This window comes from Aythya ferina (genome assembly GCF_964211825.1).
Source record: "Aythya ferina genome assembly, chromosome: 3".
NCBI lineage: Eukaryota > Metazoa > Chordata > Aves > Anseriformes > Anatidae > Aythya > Aythya ferina.
In genome coordinates this window covers 41,620,599-41,638,660 of record NC_140298.1, presented here as the reverse complement: position 1 = coordinate 41,638,660, position 18,062 = coordinate 41,620,599, and the positions used below count along the sequence as shown (strand labels likewise).

General features: G+C 44.4%; 2 protein-coding genes and 1 long non-coding RNA gene across 4 annotated transcripts in view; 2 read left to right on the top strand and 1 right to left on the bottom strand.

Moving 5' to 3' along the window:
- The window catches only part of PCNX2 (pecanex 2), a 158,448-nt gene extending 157,182 nt beyond the window's left edge, over positions 1 to 1,266 (bottom strand). For both annotated transcript variants that reach the window (XM_084515825.1, XM_084515826.1), the window contains exon 1: positions 1,079 to 1,266. In XM_084515825.1, coding sequence (XP_084371951.1) covers positions 1,079 to 1,231 — 153 coding nt within the window. In that variant the 5' untranslated portion in view covers positions 1,232 to 1,266. The remainder of the gene's footprint in view (positions 1 to 1,078) is intronic.
- Positions 1,267 to 1,865: 599 nt separating this feature from the next.
- On the top strand, positions 1,866 to 3,383 carry LOC311435150. The gene is made up of 2 exons (XR_014691962.1): positions 1,866 to 2,483; positions 3,004 to 3,383. It is a non-coding gene; the product is annotated as an uncharacterized lncRNA (long non-coding RNA).
- Positions 3,384 to 3,726: 343 nt separating this feature from the next.
- The window catches only part of MAP3K21 (mitogen-activated protein kinase kinase kinase 21), a gene marked incomplete at its 5' end in the record, with an annotated part of 40,457 nt that continues 26,121 nt past the window's right edge, over positions 3,727 to 18,062 (top strand). Inside the window, one exon of the mRNA XM_084512155.1 lies at positions 3,727 to 4,552. Within this exon, the coding sequence (XP_084368281.1) occupies positions 3,727 to 4,552 (826 nt within the window). The remainder of the gene's footprint in view (positions 4,553 to 18,062) is intronic.

The following is an 18,062-nucleotide window of genomic DNA, read 5'->3' as shown; positions in this document are numbered from 1 at the left end:
TAGGTGTCCTTCTCTCTCTTTAAATAATTTCCTATGTTACGTCTAACCTAGAATCTGTAGGTCCAGTGTTCTTTTGTGCACCCCTGCACGCCTTCTTCCAGGGGATTAGCACAGAAATTACCCACAAGGCAATACACATTCTTTCAGACACAAACCTACTAGCACCAACTGGAAAAGTTAACCCTTACTTTTTTCTTCCCCCTTTTTTTTTTCCTTCTTACAATCGCACATACCATTTTGGCAGTAAATCCTACGACTTCAGGTTCCTGCTGGCTTGCAGAAGGCAGAGGTGCAATTAATCAGAAGAAAATACACTGTTACCTTGGTGCAAGAACTCCGCGAACCATTCTTACAGGGAGTGAGCACAATCCATGCCACAAAATAGAGTACACTGATTGATTTTTAAAAAACACAAGACTGACTTTTCCCTGGGATTGCAGAGGGAGTCATGAATGCTCATTGCTTTTGAAAATGAAGCCCATAGCTGACTATGTAGGGTGATAAGACCTTTTTAGAATGTTTGCACCCCCCAAAAAAACAAAAACAAACAAACAAAAAAACTACAAACTTGTTAAGAATTTAGTAGTCAGTGTGAGATGAATGGCAATTTTCACCAACAGAAGCAGTACACAGCTACAGTCACTGAAGAACACACCAATGAACAGATGCAATGATCCAGCAAACTATTTTTAGGCTTTCCTAGCACAGGAGGAGAACACACCTGGAGTAAACTTTCAAGTTTTCAAGGAAAGCCGTACTAAAGTCAGGCAAACGCGCTCCGGTTATAAAACTACCGCCTTGCTACGTCGAGCCCAAAGGGCACGGTGCATAGTAGCGCTGTGACAGCAGGGTGACACACAGCAGGGTGACATTCAGCAAGGCGCACACGGCTCGGCCCCAGCCTCCCCCATTTATCCTCCCTCCCCAGCAGCACAGCCCGAGCCAGGTGGGGATGCGCTGGAGCTGTCCCCGCGGGGGTCACCCCGGGCACAGGCCCGGCTGCTGCCTTCCCCTCCCCGCAGCCCCACGCCGGCCGGGGGTGCCCTTCCCGGTCCCACCACGGCGGCGGGGCGCTCACCAGGTGCATGGCCAGCGGCAGCGTCAGCAGGAAGAGCCACAGATAGAGGTGGCAGCTGTTGGCGAAGGCGCCCAGCTCCGGGTCGTGGTACCAGCCGCCGGTCAGCGCCGCCCACACGCCCTGCACCACCAGCCGCGCCGCCGGCGACACCATGGCCGCCCCCCGCCTCCCCCGTCGCCGCCGCCGCCACCACCACCGCCAGCGGCGCCCCTCAGCCGCCCCCCGCCGCCGCCGCCATGCCGGGGGCCCGCGGATTCTCCCATGGTGCCCCGCGACGCCGAGCATCCCGCCCGCCCCGCCCCGCGCCCGCCTCCGGGATGCTCCGGGGGGGGGGGGGGCTCGGGGACACGCCCGGGGGGGGGCCGGGAACGGGGCCGGGGCCTCGCCAAAGCGACGGGCAGGGAGCGGGGAGGAGGGCGCAGTCCTCCTGCATCTGCAGTTAGCCCCCTATAAATACCGGCTGTGCTGCGTGACAACTCACGCGGTTGGCTTGGCAGAAAAAAAAATAAAATAAATAAATAGTAAAAAAAAAAAGCTCGCTTTCCCTGTGCATCCTGACACATGACATGACAATGCGCGCACCTCCGAAAAGCAGAGATGGGGAAAGAAAGGCGGAACTGGAAAGCTTCTTCCGAACTTTTCTCCTTTTTTTTTTTTTTTTTTTTTTTTTTGAGACAGCTGACTCATGTCGGGCGTGATTTGGAAGCCCCAGGTTTTTTGCGAGCGCTTCAGTGCAGCTGATGCAATTTGTGCCCCGTTAGGGCGGTGTGTCCATCCCGTCCTCAAATCCTGCCCCTCTCCTTCATCTGAAGTTCGCTCACGTTGGCACCGAGCATTTGCTGGTGCATTGGTACTTGCGGGTACGAAGGGCGCTGTCATTTCCAGCCCAGGGCACGTGTCCCGGCCGTGGCGCAGCTGCAGCGGAGTGAGGAGGATGAAAAACGTGACCGCAGAGTCCTCGACAGAGCTGAGCAGCGCCCTTCACCTTCAGCAGCCCGCGTTGCCTTCTTGGGAACCACGACTCCACTAGGTGGTGCCATGGGAAAGGTTACAGCAGCCTCCTGCCGTCCTCTGGAAAATAATTTCCATTATTAGAGCACCTGGGGACAGCAATCACACACCGAGAGCCTGGAGTGCCCGGTGCTGCAGAAACAAGAAGAGTGACCCGAACGCAGGGTGACCCGAGCTCGTGCATCGTGGTACTTCGGGGAGCAAATTTTGGAAGAGCAGCTCTAAATAAATATTTAAACTTTTCGCTCTGCTGCAACCAATACCTCGCCTGACCCAAAACATTCCACAGTTAATTAGTTCCTGCAGATTCCTTCGGATAACAGATAAAGTTCAAGGTGGAATTTGTGTGGCAGAACGCTTGTATTACAACATACTTTATGGCTTTTATAATAAGGCAACTATGCAGATAAGGAAAAGGCTCGCAATTATCTCTCTGAATAGCTGCAAGGCATTCTCTTATATTAAAGGAAATGGGAAAAGACTCGATAGACACGCTGGTTCTGCATTCTTTCTTTTTGGTTAGCATGGTTCAGTAAGTCACTGTCTAATTTTCGCCTTTTGTGGAGAGCTGCAGACATGGTTAAGGCTGTGGGATAAAAAGGAATTTATTAACTTTGTGTAATTTTAATTTTGCATGACTATTTTGGAACCTCAGCCTTGGGATACCCAGTTGCAAATTTTGTGTTTACGTGCACTACTCGGGGTGCGGGTTTTGGTGTGAAAACTCGAGCAGCATTCATCGCGCCTGCTAATTCTACCGGGCGATGTGGTTTGGCACCTTCCCCCAGCCTCTGCTAGCCACCTCGGTTTCCTCCTCTGGAAACCATCCCTTGGCTGCAGCTTCCTCCAGAACGTTGGGCTTGGTGGGACAAAGCGGTGGGCTCCAGAGATGAAAACAAGTTTTTGTTCAACAGCGCTTCCCACAGCGTTGGTGAGAAGACAGTACGTCCCTGAGACCACACACTTCCTTCAAGCTTTCAAGACAAGTATTGGTGCTTCGAAAATGATTTTTTTCCAGACGGGATGTGGAAAACCTGGACCCAGGAACAGCAGGTGTGGCGAAGGTGCTGTTTCCAGGATTTTTTTTCCCAGAGAAGCCGCTGAGCCACGCGGGGCCTCACAGGGTGGGCGCAGAGCAGGGCTGGAGGAGGAAGCTCGCCGCGTGTAAGCCACCCGTCCCCCCTTAGCGGAATTAGGGAAGCGGGGGCTTCCTCAGCACCACCTCAGCCTTTATTCCAGCGGAGCCCCGAGCACCGCCCGCGACTGACGAGCGGTCAGAACCCTGATGCTGACCACCCTCCCTCCCCGCCCGTTGTGGCCGTTACCCCCTCCTCAGCCGCACGCCCCCCCCACAGCCCCCCTTCACGTGCCTCCCGCGGGCCAATCAGCGGCGGCAGCGCGGGGAGCGGCGCCGCTCCGCTCCCCCCGCCCTCCACCGCTCGGCGCTTGCGCCCTCCCGGCCGGCGGCGGCGGCGGTGGCGGCGGCGGCCAGGCCCCGCCCCCTCCGCGTTGTCCCCGCCCCTTTCCCCCTCGCTCCCTCCCTCCCGGCGGGGCGGGGCGGGGCGGGGCGGGGCGGCGGCAGGTGGGGATGCGGCCGGGCGGGCGCCCCGCGGGCGGCGGGGGCTGAGCGCGCTGCCATGGCCGCGCCGGGGAGCGGCGGCGGCGGTGGCGGTGGCGGCGGTGGCGGTGGCGGCGGCGAGGAGCCGGCCCCGGCGCCGGCCCCGGCGCCGTTGTGGACGGCGCTGTACGACTACGAGGCGAGCGGCGAGGACGAGCTGAGCCTGCGGCGCGGGGACGTGGTGGAGGTGCTGTCGCAGGACGCGGCCGTGTCCGGCGACGACGGGTGGTGGGCGGGGAAGATCCGGCAGCGCCTCGGCATCTTCCCCGCTAACTACGTGACCGCCAGCCGCCGGCCGGGCGGTGGCGGAGGCGGCGGAGATGGACGGGAGGAGGAGGAGGAGGAGGAGGAGGCAGCGGCGGGGGGCAGCCCGCCCGAGATCGACTTCGAGCACCTGCGGCTGCGGGAGGTGATCGGCGTCGGGGGCTTCGGCAAGGTGTACCGGGCCACCTGGCGGGGCCGCGAGGTGGCCGTGAAGGCGGCGCGCCGGGACCCCGACGAGGACATCACGGCCACGGCGGAGAGCGTGCGGCGGGAGGCCCGGCTGTTCGCCATGCTGCGGCACCCCAACATCATCGCCCTGCACGGCGTGTGCCTGCGGGAGCCCAACCTCTGCCTCGTCATGGAGTTCGCCCGCGGAGGGTCCCTCAACAGGGCCCTGGCCGCTGCCGCCGCCTCCTCGTCGTCTTCCTCGTCCTCTTCTTCCTCCTCGGCCGGGCCCGGGGCTGCCCGCATCCCCCCGCACGTCTTGGTCAACTGGGCGGTGCAGATCGCCCGCGGCATGCTCTACCTGCACGACCAGGCCATCGTCCCCATCCTGCACCGCGACCTCAAGTCCAGCAACGGTGAGTCCCGCTGCCCACGGGCCGCCGGGCACGGCGCTGCTGCCCAAAAACCAGTGGCTTGCCCACCAAGCCGGCCTGGGCGCCGTGCCCCCATCCCACCTCTCCCAGAGAGCTGTCACAGCCCGGTGGGCTCGCCCAGCGCTGTCCCTGAAGCTGACAGCCGGGTAGGTTGGGGAGAAAAAGGGCTCGCTGGAAAAACACGCGGAGCAAAGTCCTGGCCTCTCGGGCGGGAGCTCGCTCGGAAGGGAAGCGGGATGAAATCTTTGCACAGTCACGGCTGCAGATTCACGAGACTCCTTTGCTCGCTCGCACACGTTCGGTACTTCTGCTTTCACAAGGCCGTGGCTTACTATGACTTCCGAAGGCAGGTTTCGCAAAGTTAATCGCTTGTGAACATTTGCACGTGGTTTTGTTTTACATTCTGTGTTTCTAGCTTTGATAAAGCTCACCTGCGTAGGGAGCATTGCCGCAGAAAAGACAGTAGCTTAAAAACAGTAAGAACTTTTGTGCGGTTGCCAGGTTGGCTTTCAGCCTCTGGCATGGACAAGAACACCTGAAAGAGTGAGGGAGTAACTCGGTTCGTGCCTAGTGAATCCTTCATCCAGCTGCTGGAGCTGAGACAGGAGCATATAAGAGAGTTGTGCTTGAACACTGGTTTGCTGGGGTAGAGGTGTTTATGACTTGCCATTGCGGTTGTTTCAAATTAGTGACCAGAAAGTAGAAATCTTAGTCCATACAGAAATGGCTGAAGCAGTCTCTGCGGCCTTTCCTTTTTGTTCTGAGCAGCCCAAATGTGCAGCGGTGTTGCTTTTTTTTTTTTTTTTTTTTTTTTTCAGTTGGGCATCCTTAAGTAGTTAAGTCGAAATGAAAAAGCTTCATTCAAGTTGGAAGCACTTTGTTTAAAAGGCTTTTGCAGTATGCCTTGAAGGTCATCATGCATGGGTTGTTAAGACAAGGCTCAGTCATGGGACTGTTCCCGAGAGTACTTTCACTATTTGTTTGATAAAGAAAGGACCTAGCTCAGCTGTATTTGTGGTTCTGTTTGTAGTGCAAGATGATGAACTCCTGGAACGTTGCTTTAGGACCTGGCAGACGTCACGACCAACGCCTTAAATCATATACAGCTGACAGTAGGCAGCTTGTGTCCTCCTAGTTTGCTGCTCTGTTCAGACTGAGCTGCTTCACCTTTAGTACGTGTGCCTTTCCTTAGACAGAATACACTACCCTCCTCGTTTGACGGTGGCAAAGTCCATATCTGAAATGAATTCATAACCCTGTGGTTTAGCATAGTGCTTAGAGCTGAGTTGGTGACTGCTGTGAACTGATTACCATTATCACCTCTGTGCATGTAGATAATGGCAGAGCGTTTTAAAAATGTGCTTTTAATTACAACCTCAGTATATGCGCTTATTCACTTCTTTCATTATTAACCACTGTTGCACATGCAATTAACTTTAGCCACTTAGTTTTCTCACCCGCATTTCTTTATCTTGGTGAAGCTTGCAGACAGCCTTGATCATCAACTAAAAGATAACATTGGAAGTCAGTAATACGGTAGTGATGCTGTAGTCATTAGGTTCAACAATTTTACATGAATTTAAAATGGCTGCAAATCCTGACGCCGTGTACTGTTACGGCCCTTGTCCACTCATCCAGGACTTCCCTTCATTCTGTTACTGCTGCCTTTTCCAGCCTTACACGCTGGGAGTAGAAAGCTGCAGGGGTGACTGGCTGACTTGCTAGCGTGGATGGCAGCAGCTTAGCAATGGCTGTAGCCACAGACAGGGCTCTGCCACAGGATCTGTCTGCTCCTTGCTGCTATCCATGGACTGTTAGCCGTGGGGTTCACTGCTCTCCATTAGTCAATGCCAGGTACTATGCCAATGTGTCCGTTTCGTTCTGGCTTACTGATTTTCACTGATAAGGGATTTTTCTTCCTTAGACAAGAAATTGGAAAATTTACTTCCCTTGATATGGAGTGCTACAGGATGCTGACCAAACTTCTTCCGTAACAAATAAGTAAGAACTGTTTTCTAGCCCCTTCCATCAGCTTATTTGATCCAGAAAGGATATATGTCTGGACTTGTGGTTGGCAGGCAATAGACAAAGGCAAGCATGTGATTTCTCTCCAAGCCATTCCCTGGAGTTGGGATCTGTAGGACAGTATATGTAGTGCTGTTCACTGACGTGACAGTTTAGAGAAGGTGCCACAAACTGAATAGTAGTAATAAGATCAGTAGATTTTTATTATTATTATTTTGTGGACATTAGAGGCCAGCTAGGTTTGTATGCACACGTTTCTTTGGGCTCCTTTTAGGAGGTGGGAAAAGGTTTTGTTTCTGACAAAGCAATAAATGAATACACATGGAAATGTTTTCAATATTTGAAAGAAAAACCAGCAATGTTTATGAGGGCTGGACAAGGGATTAAGGGGGTTACTCTTGGCTTTTGTTGGTATTGGAGTTTCTTCAATTCTGGAGTTCCTTACTTAGTGGTTATTCAGAAGTAGACAAAACAAAGCTGTAAAGAGCACTCAGCTTTTAAGTAGGTCTGATGAAATTAAATATAGTAAGCATAGACATGGCCGTTAATGGTGATTTGCAAATTAGCTGTGGGTGCTTTATAAAAACTTGTGCAGGTGACAAGGTGAGAAGTTTCTCTGGAAAAGAACACACTCTATTTTGAGAACATAGTTTACATCTTCCTAACAAGCAGTTCTTATGTTCTTAGATATAGTTTACAGGTTAAGAAGATGATCTAAAAGAAGGATGAAAAGGAGGACTTTACCTATCTAAAATCTGAAGAAAAATTTAAAAGAAAACTTGAGATTTTCCAAATCAGCATTGAAAGTCAAGGAATTCTGAATTACAGAATAATGTGAATGAAATGCAGGTATCTTAAGGTGTGAAAAATACAAAAAAAAAACCTTTAACATTCTTAACTCTTAATTCTCCTAGGTACAAGTATAATCTCAATTAAGCGTGCCAGTTGATCAAGAAAAAGTTGCTTTACTGAAAATAAAATCATTCATGTACAAGACTGGATGCTAGTAATAACATGAGTTTTTTTTGGGGGGGTTGCACTTCTCAGTGGGTTTGATGACTCTTTCAAAGGGCAACTTTTTTGTTAACTGGGGTGGTTTAGGGGCTTGCTGCCACCTCTTCTGATGCTTTTCTTGGAGTCTGAATAAAGCTACTAATATGTTCAGGTAAAACGAGCTAGGCTTCACCTTCTGAAGTCTAGAGAAAGCAGAGGTTTGTGGTTTGGGGCTTGATTGCAGATTGTGCAGTACTTCTGCCTAAAAATGTGCTTTATCTCTAGTGCAGCAGCTTTGTGTACTTGCAGAAACCATTACAAAAAGTTCAGAATGTCTTGCTTATGGCATGGACACATCCATGAGTACAAGGTAAAGCACAAAGTTGATTAGGTGCAGATTCAGTGTACTGGCATAATACTGATAAGTCCTCCGTATTCGTTTGTTAGAGATGGATATGTGAGCAGGCTTTGGTTTGCTGTGACTTCCACTAGTTTTTCCAGTATCACAGGGTCCATTGCAGCCCTCACTTCTCTGAAGTGTGCTGAGTTTGTATGGCTTTTAGGTATCGTCAAGAACAGCTTGATTTGCAAGGATTGTTGAATAAGGCTGTGGATGTGACCGTGCTAATGAAAGCAATACTTGAAATCTGAAGGAATCAAGCATACAACAGAATAGCGAAACTGCAGCTGGACAATCCACTTCAATGTAGCATTCTTCAAACTAATCTCACACAATAACTTTGAGGGAAGGTGTACTGGAATTTGAGGAAAAGCAAGGACAAATAACCTCTGGTTCTTTTTTATAGGTTATTTGTGACGAAATTGCTCACGTCATGCTGCTAAAACTCCCTTAAAATAAGATGGAGATGTTATCAAGGATCTGCAACATGTACTTTCCCTCTAGCTTCTTTACCCAGCAACATTATGCTAGCTGTTGTGTGAGGGGATTAAAAGTTTTACATCAGATTTCTATTTGGTATCTTAACCAATTTTATTCTGAAATCACTGGGGTGCAGAATTTGTCTTCTAGCTCTGTTTCAAAGAGGGAAGACTTAGGACATCACAAGTAAAGCTGTAAGGATTGCTTGTACATTAGAGTGCTTGAATATGCAGTGTTTTCTAAGGAGCAGTTATGAAGAAAAAATCAAAATGAAATTAATACAGTTGGTTTTGGTAGTTTTGATGAAGGACTCTTTTCTGCAAATTCGAGCTTCAACCTAACTTTCTGTGTCTGTAAATAAAGTCCCAAGATGTCTTCTAATGGCAGCAAAACTTGGAGTTGTTTCTTTCTGTAGCCATGAGACAATTACTGCTCACCTGATATAATACATTTTTAAAAAAGTGTTTTTGTTTTTTTTCTGCGGGCATGTGCCCCGCATCTTCTTCACCTCCCTGTGATGCTCTCACTCATGATAGTTTTGCTCTTCTGCTCCCTGGGATGTTCGCTGCCACAGACTACTAGGGCCTTCCTGCTGCCTCCTGTAGCAGCCTGCATCTGCTGTCATCAGTATGAAAACAGCTCATGTAGCCTTGCTCCCCACTCAAGTGGCAATACTGGCTGGCATCTCTAATGTCTGGAGAGGAAAGAACATTTCTCTGGTGGACTTGACGGGTGTCCTCTTCTGTAAGACGTCTGATTTCCATGAAGCCCGAAGGAACCTGACAGCTCTGAGAACATGGCTATGCTCTCAGTATTTCATCTGACAGACATAAAATAGTGGGGCCAAATTCAGGAAGGCTGGCTTAAAGAAGACCCTTAGCCCACAGGTAGTGGACCGCTGATCCTAGACTATATGCTGGATCGTCCTCTGGTTAGGAAGATGCTCAGTCCATAGATAATTCTGTAGATGTTTCATGAGCCACTTATTTGTTAGCAGTTTAAAATTCTTCTGCCTTAGTGTTCAGTGCTGTGTTCATATAGGAAGTCATGGTAATTAAACGCTACTCTTCTTAATTACTTAAATTACATAAAGCTTAGAAACTGTTCCAGGTCTACCAGCTTCCTAGCCCATCTGTATGAGTTTAAGTAGCCCTGCCTTGTGCTGTGCTGTGAAGATAATGCTGCTGCATTGCAACAGAAAAACTGGTCGTGCATCCTGGGTATGTGGAGCAGGAAGGAGCTCTGGTTTTAGCAATCTTGTCTGATTAGTATTCTTAAAAAATACCCTCATGCAAACTGTAGGATTGCCGGATTTCATCAGCTTGGAGAACAGCATCTCTTTTGAAGGTTATGAACTATAAAAGTTAGCATGTCATTGAATTCAAGTATGTTTTTCTCTTCGGTATCGTTATATCACTTGAAAGTGTTCTGCTTTGTTTCATAAAACCTTGCTCCCAGTATTTGATGTGCTCTGACTATTGTAGATAGGGATTTTATTTTCTCTATTTTTAGAGACCCTGACAGCCTGCTGGAGTCTGTGGGAGCAGCAAAGGCCTAGCAGCCTTGAGACACAGTGTATCAAAAGAAATGTTTTGTGTTATGCCCATTATATTTTCACTTGATACATTTACTTGCTGCATGTAAATACTTTCTATCTTTTGTGTTCAGAAAGAGATACTAGAATTCAATGAAGAACAATTTTAAATAGCTGGTTGCTGTGGCTTTCACCATCTGCAGTAGAAATAGCTAATGATAAAATGTCATAGAGGTTAACTTCCAAGGGAAGGAGGTGTTTTGGCTTTTAAAAATAATATACTGTTTCTTTCTCTTATTTGGTGTAAAGATTCTGGTCCTTCAATGGGTAGTATAGTTAATAAATATATATATGTGTGTGTATATATATGTATAATATCTCATTCTGAATCTCACATCTCTCATGTCTTTCTCCTCCCCCTGTCTTTTTTCTGTCTCCTGTAAGACACCAAATGAGCTGTTTTACAGCTGTTGGAAGTCTGTCTCCTCCTGCTCCCTGTTGGACTCCTCCCTGGGAGGCTTCTGCAAGAGGTGCATTTGGGCCAAGGTTTCTGGAGACCTCTTCTTGCCCAGCATGGGCAATCACATCCTAGTCTGCACCTTGCAGATTTTCTGATTGTTTTTTCTGAAATGGCAGTTTTGGGGGTGGAAAATCAGGCAGCTAAATAGCTCCCACATGCTGTTAAAATAATCATATAATTTTGTTCCTTCCCCTAAACACTAAGAAAAGAAATTTGCATGCAGACTGTAAGGCTTGTGTGTTGAGGTATTGCATTAAACAAACATAACACAGAAGTATAACTGCAATTTGGGCATTGATAGTGTTAGCCAACATTAGAAAAATGTGAGAGCTAATTGAGTTTTCAGCTCCAGTTGTGTATCTCCCCACCGCTTTTGGGGACTGCAAGCACAGTACGTGTGTTTGGACCTTCCGATTAAATATTTTAAGTTCATAGTTATGTTCTGCAAACTTAAAAGAATGAAGAAGTAACACATCATTGAACTGTACTTGGATGTTGAATGCTATTTTGTGGTTTCTTTGACCTTAGAAGATAATGGCTTTTTGTTTGCAGCCTCTTATTTTTCTTATCAGTAAGCATAAACTTTCTTCTAAACATGCTTCAGTGTTTCAAGTTCTGTGGCCTTGTAGAATGAATGTTTGCAAGGAGTGTTTGCAGCATGGATGACTTCTGCCCTTGATTTTCTTTATTTTTGATGATCTGTTTAAATTTGAAACATTGAACCTCAGTTCAGTGGTCTTCTGTAGTAATGCTTATAAAAAGTGCAGATTTGTTTGTTTTTAAGCTTTTTTTTTTCTTGTTAGAGGTAAAATTATGGTGTTGAAGTCAATAAAAATGTATGTAGAAGTACATTGAAGACCAAGTGACTTAACTGTTTATGGTAGCAGTACCAAGCTAATAACTGGTGTCATAAACTTACATTCCTGACTTGACCATTTAAAACTAATTTCACCGTTTTTACCTCGCTTTAACCATGTTACCAGAGCTTTACCCCACATCAGTAGCTGCCAGTAAGTGGTTTTATAAATTTTGACCCACTTAGCACCTCTGAAAGCCATGGGTTTATATATAAAGCAAATTTAGATATAAGTATATATAAAAAATAGTGTATAATGTCAGCACATAAGTATTCTTCCTGCCAGGTTTAACCTTTTTTGTGTGGGGTCATAGCTCCGGTTAAATCAATCCTAGACATGCCAGTGTTGGCTATATAATCATGCTTTGTTCTCTTCGTAGCTACTAAAATCTGTGTTTTGGCAGGTGTGCTATTAACTCGGAGCTGATAAGCTGGCCCTCCCTCTGAAAAATGCAGGAGTAACTGCTTCGTTTCTGTGGTTTGTTATGGGACAAAGTAACTCCTGGAACTGGATGTGTTTTGGTTCTGTATGTTTGGGTTGTTTTCTCTCTTTCTTTTCTACTAGGATTAATGTCATTGTTATGCCTGAAACTAATTGTATTTCTTTTCTCCTAATGTATCATACAAAAGGAAAAGTTATCATTTTTAACTTGTTGCTGAATCTACACTAATTGAGATAAAAGAGCAGGTTTTCTCTTCCCAAGAGTGCTGCCAAGCTTGCAAATACTCATTTTAAATTACACGTTTTGCCTTTGCTATTAAAGAAGATTAGAGTTCTTGGAAACGCACAGTTGTGAGAGGCTGCTCCTCAGCTACTGAGGAAGCCGCAAGGATTTAACAAAAACTTGATATATTTTTTTCTGCCAAGTTTTGTATTTAGAAAAACAAAGAAGTGGGCTCAAAATTTGTCTTTCTTTTCCTGATTTATTTTGAAACAGTCTGAGTTTAGCAAAAAAAAAAAAAATAAATAAAGTTTTAAAACGACAAGACTCTTTTAAATGTTCTTTAAAATAAATTGCTTTAATTCTCAGATGAAACTGATGATCAAAGTTGAAGACCTTTATGGAATGTAGCTTATTAAAATCTCCCATAGAAATGATGTTAAAGGGGTTTCATTTGTCGTGATGAGTTTCTCAGGGAACTACGTGACTACACTTGACAAAGTGTCTACAACCAGAGTTTGTTTGGGTTCTTGGACTAATTTTTCATAGTGTAAGCATCTTCAAAGGGACAGGAAAAAATTCTTTTGTCTTGAGTTTATTCAGCTGATTCTTTTCAATAGTAAATTTTATCAAAGGTGATTTTATAATACATTCCAGCTTTGCTGCTTTTTCCATCTTTATACCTAGTTGTAAAAGAGTTGGATCTACTAACTGAAATAGGTGAGGGGCCATTACTGAAGAGGAGTTTAAGATATGTATTGTAGTGATAGGTAGCTCTTACAGTCTTGGTTTTGACATCAGCCTACACCCTTATACTTCAGTTTCATTAGTAAGTCACCTTTAAAGGTAGAATGTGTTTTGATTTAATTAATTTTTTAGTGTGTATGTCTATACATTTATTTAAAACTTTTCTAACCTATCTTTGATTTCAAAGTGGTACTTCTGTGCATAAAGTATCCTAAAACAAGCACAGCCAATGCAGCTTGATATGGACCACAAAAAGTAAAGTAACAAGGAAGTACATAATTTACAAGTATAGTGTGTTACACTCAGGAAAAGTACGTCAACTATGTAAATGCTTTCATGTGTTCAGAAGCTGTGGATTTTCCTGATTAGCTTGAAATAAAAAATATAGCAAGTGATTTTGTATTTACTGGAAGAAGATAATCTAAATCCAAAAGAAATTTGAATTAAATATTCTTGCTTTTTAAAATTAACTATTGAGCAGGTGATTTGACTAATGATAGCAAAGTTAATTTGTTAGCATGGTTCCAAAAGAAGGTAACCTCTTGCTTCTGGGTGTCATTTCTGAGGTTACAAACCTCAGCTGCATTGGCCTTGTGAATTTGGTATGCTGCATAGCATATGTTGGTTTAATTTGAAGAAAATGTCCAGGTTGTGAATTTGGAGTAAGGGAGGTATTAGCACATTCTCTGAAAATTTATTTTGGAGGGAATTGTACCTCATGAATTCAGTACTGGCTATGACTCTCCTTTTGCAGTTTGAGTATAATAGCTCTGGTTTGACTTTTTTTTTTGAATAGAAAGGAATTGCTTAAGAAAAATAAATTATTCACTATTTCCTAACAAAGATGATTATCTTTAAGGAATGGATAAGCACTCACTCTACTCTGTAGAGCTTGAAACTAAAGAATTCTTTTAGTCAGGAATGACTGATTTACCACCAAACTATTGCTCCTAGTTGCTCTTAGCATTTCTTTCTAATCTCCCCGCATTTTGGTCACTGTTTTTATTGCATAGCTGCCTTTTAAAAACTAGTAACAAGCAAAGAAGAAAGACCTTAAAAGCTCACTTGAAAACAAAGTAATTGCTGTGTTTCAAATAAGTATGGAATTTCCTGGTAGGTACAGTGTAAACGAGTGCTGTGAGTTTTAAAAGTAAGCTTCAGTGTGGACTGATTTCTATTGAATTGTAAAATTGTGGAGGGATTGCTGTAGTGTGGTAACCCTTAAGTGCAAAATTTAAATAGAATTAATCCTGGTATTTTACTAAACAAAGGACTTGAACGTTTAGTGTACAATCTGCTTTTTTTTTTTTCTAGTGCAACGTCCAAATCCTCAATTTTCAGAATTTACTTTTTAAACTGGTAATTATTTGAATGTCTAATTATAAATGCTTGTTACCTCTGGTACTTCCTCTTAAGGCATAACAGAAATTTCTGTTTTGTGTTGCAGAACTATCAGAATAGCAGGTAAAGCACAGATGGCAGGCAGGAAAATAACTTGCAGCATCTGCAGTGTGTGCCAATAACTTGTTAAAACTGCTTCTTTCTCTCAAGTTTCCATTTGCCCAAAGTTGCTTTAATAATGGTTATTAAAGAAGTGAAGGGGAAGCAAAAAAATGGTGATGTAAGGTATGTTGCAGTTGCTGAAATCACTCCTCTCTCTTCTTTTCTCCTCCTTTTTTCCAGACACTCAGGCAAGTCTCCGTCATTCTAATGTTTTGCCTGTTTTTTCTGTGCCACATGGCCCACTATGGGATGTGTTTTTCTTATGTGTTTGGTGTGTATTTGTAAATTCTTGCTATCAAGGACATTTTCTGTCAAGTCTTGTCTTGTTTTGGCTTTCCAGTTAGGAACACTTTGTTCAGGACTTCTTAAATATATGTTGGCTTGTGTGAGGTAGGGTTTTTTCTAAGCTAGATGTTTTTAAATAAATATACTTAAGAACAAATTGTTGAGATGCTTTCAATTCAGTATGAAAATTAAGAAGTGATTAACTTCTTAATTAAAGAATGTATGTAGCGAAAGGGCATATAGGATAGTGGAGCACAGTATCCTTATAATCACAGAATGGTTTGGGTTGGAAGGGACCGTAAAGATCACCCAGTTCCAACCCCTGCCATGGGCAGGGACACCTCCCACCAGACCAGGTTGCCCAAAGCCCCATCCAGCCTGGCCTTGAACACCTCCAGGGATGGGGCACCCACAGCTTCTCTGGGCTGCCTGTGCCAGGGCCTCACCACCCTATAAGGGAAGAATTTCTTCCTAATATCTAAACTAAATCTACCCTTTTTTAGCTTAAAAACATTAGCCCTTGTCCTGTTACTACATGCCCTTGTAAAAAGCCACTCCGCGGTTTTCCTATAAGCCTGGAGGTTCGGTGCTGGAAGCCCACTATAAGGTCACCCTGGAGCCTTCTCCTCTCCAGGCTGAGTAACCCCAACTCCCTCAGCCTGTCTTCGTAGCAGTGGTGTTCCAGCCCTCTGACCATCCTCATGGACCTGCTCTAACAGGTCCACATCCTTCTTATGTTGAGGGGGGTGTCTCAGAGCAGGATGCAGTACTCCAGGTGAAGTCTCACAATAAGAGGTAGAGGAATGCCTCCTGCATATGTAATCTTTATGTAAAGGATAAAATTCTTTTGCTGATGGTGAGCTCTAAACTTCATCCAGTGAGATGATCACAATCTGACTGATGCTGGCTGCAGAGGTGAGGGGCTCAGCTCTTAACTGTTATATTAAGAACTCGCAGGAGAAAAGCAAGGTGTCTAAGAAGTAGTGCTGTGGATCACCTTTTGTACGCATTGAATACATCCTGATCAGTTAATGTTTTCACTCTGATAGTTAATTTGCAGTTGAAACACTCAGTAGAGCTGGACGTGGCTTCTATAAACAGTGCTGAAATTTTAATGTCAAATTGTAATTGAAACCAAATAACAGCTAGAAGGAATGGAGGTAGGTCTCTTAATATTGACAAGGTAGTGTGTTTCATAAGCTGAATATGCAACGTGATTAATCAGTTTTTTTTCCTGCTTGTTAATTCCCAGGTAAAGATACAAGGTTGCCCTGCTGGTTTTGATGCATGTTGATTTAGTGAATTAACAGGAACCGGATTAATTTACAAACAGATGGAGAGGGAACTGACTGGGGGCATGGGGGGATGACAGTAGCAGCATTGTCTACACAATCTTCACTTGCAAGTAGAGCTGTATACTGTAACCTATTTTTTTTCTGTTTGGTGTTCTTGAAGAATGACTTTATCAGTGGTAAATATAATGGCATGTAGGCACTCAACCTGTAATCATATTAAGTTAAATAGCTATACTATTAAATAACTTGCAAAATGCATAATGAACTTTTCAGAGAACTGTAGATAAATTGGCAAGAAAAGGTGGCAAGTAACTACTAATTCAAGAAAGTAAGACTGCTTAGCATTGTATTCTTAATAGCAACAAAACAGATGTTGAAGAGAGTATAGTATAGTAGGAACTTCAGAGACGGTAAAGATAGGAGTAATCCAAAGAAGTTGAGCATTTCAGGTTAGTTTTTGTAAATCTAAGCACTAAAAATGCATCTAAGCTTCCTATGTGCGTTCAGTCCTTTAACTTGGCTTCTTTTTGTTTAGCCCCTTAAACCAATTGTGTAACCCAAAGGGGTCTGCCCGAAGTGTTGGAATGCATTATGAAATTAAAATTGATTTAATTGCATAAAGTCTTTGGATTTCAAGAATCTTGTCAAAGATTGTATTAAACGGGGACTTTCAGATAGTTAACAAAGTTGGTGAAATATAATGATCTGTGTATGTTTAGTAACAAAAAAGAAAACTAACACCGTAGGAAATAACATTAAAAGAATAGCATTGAAAATCTTAGCGCTAGGTGGAAGTTTCCTAGTTATGCTGCCAACTACAAGGTCTGTCCAGACTTCCCTCAGGCTTGCTTTAAATACTGTTACTTAAACTATGTGAATTTAAAAAAATAGAAAGGGGAGAAAGTGAGCTTTTTTGGTCAAGTTGTGCTTTAAACAAAATTCTTGTGATTTAAACAAATGATTTCAATTACTCTTTAGAGTTTCAGCTCAGTACTGGAGGTAGCACTGGGGGTGTTGTCCTAGATCTGAGTTTGCATGCACCCCAGGAATCTGACTTGTCTAAATGTGCTCTTTCCCATTATTTCTTAACCACTTACAGCTAGTCTTGTAGCCAGGAAGTATCTGATGGCAGTAATATTTGGTGCTTCAAAAAAAAAAAAAAAGAACTGGGTCCCGTCTCCCCATTTGTGTAACCAGTTGGTTCCTCTCATGTTCTTTGTTCTTTTTTTAGCATGTGGCAGAGCCCTGCACCCAACTTTCAGTTCTCTGTTCTGTGGAACACAGCATCTATGTCCTGCCTCACACTTTGTGTTTTTGTTTTGTTTTGTTTTTTTTCTCAGAAAGATTTTCAACTCAACTCAAGCCTGAATTCTGTTCCTTTCCTGATGGATGACAGATGTATGGGAACGATAGTAGTTCTGTGGAGGTGCTGCCAGTCCAGGTTTAATTAGAGAAACACTGAGCTAGCCGGTGCTTTCTGATTCTGCAGATCCAGTTATAAAAAGTACAGAACAACTTATCTGCATAGTGCTACACCATAAAATATTTGCAGTACACCATCAGTAGAGAAAGACTCCAGCTGTAACTATGATAATGCAGAAAGCAAGCGGGACAGATTTAATGGCATTGCTATTTTAGCAACCATTAGGTTTGACAGGAAGATTGTTGAATTTTGTGACTTTTTTTGAGGAGCAAGCCAGAAGGGGTTGGTGGAAGAACAGAGGCAATATCTTGGAATCTGGTATGAATCTCTCCCCACCCCTGTAGCTCCAGTTATAAAACCAAGTTTAGTCATGAGCATGCAAGTAAGATGGGCTGGGCAGGGCACCAGGGAGAGCATGCTATTGATAAGAGCACTAGTGCTTTAGACCTGCATCTTATTTGTAGATATGGCTGATATCTGTTCTCAGCCATGGTTTAGCGTAGTGAAGAGGACAAGCTCTTCTAACTTATCTAAATTAAAGGTGTTACAGGCTCCTAATTGTTCTATTTTCTGCACCTGCCCCTGTTTAGGTTACTTTTGTTGAACATATATATTCAGTTCTAGTCATCCAGTATTTCACGTCTTATGCCTTGTACAACTCTAATGATACTTCCCTGTTTCTCCTGAAAAAAGCCTTTTTTTTAGTACCTCTTAGAATTTCATGAGCTACTTCTGCAACTCTGTGCAACTGCTGTTTTGGTTCTCCTTC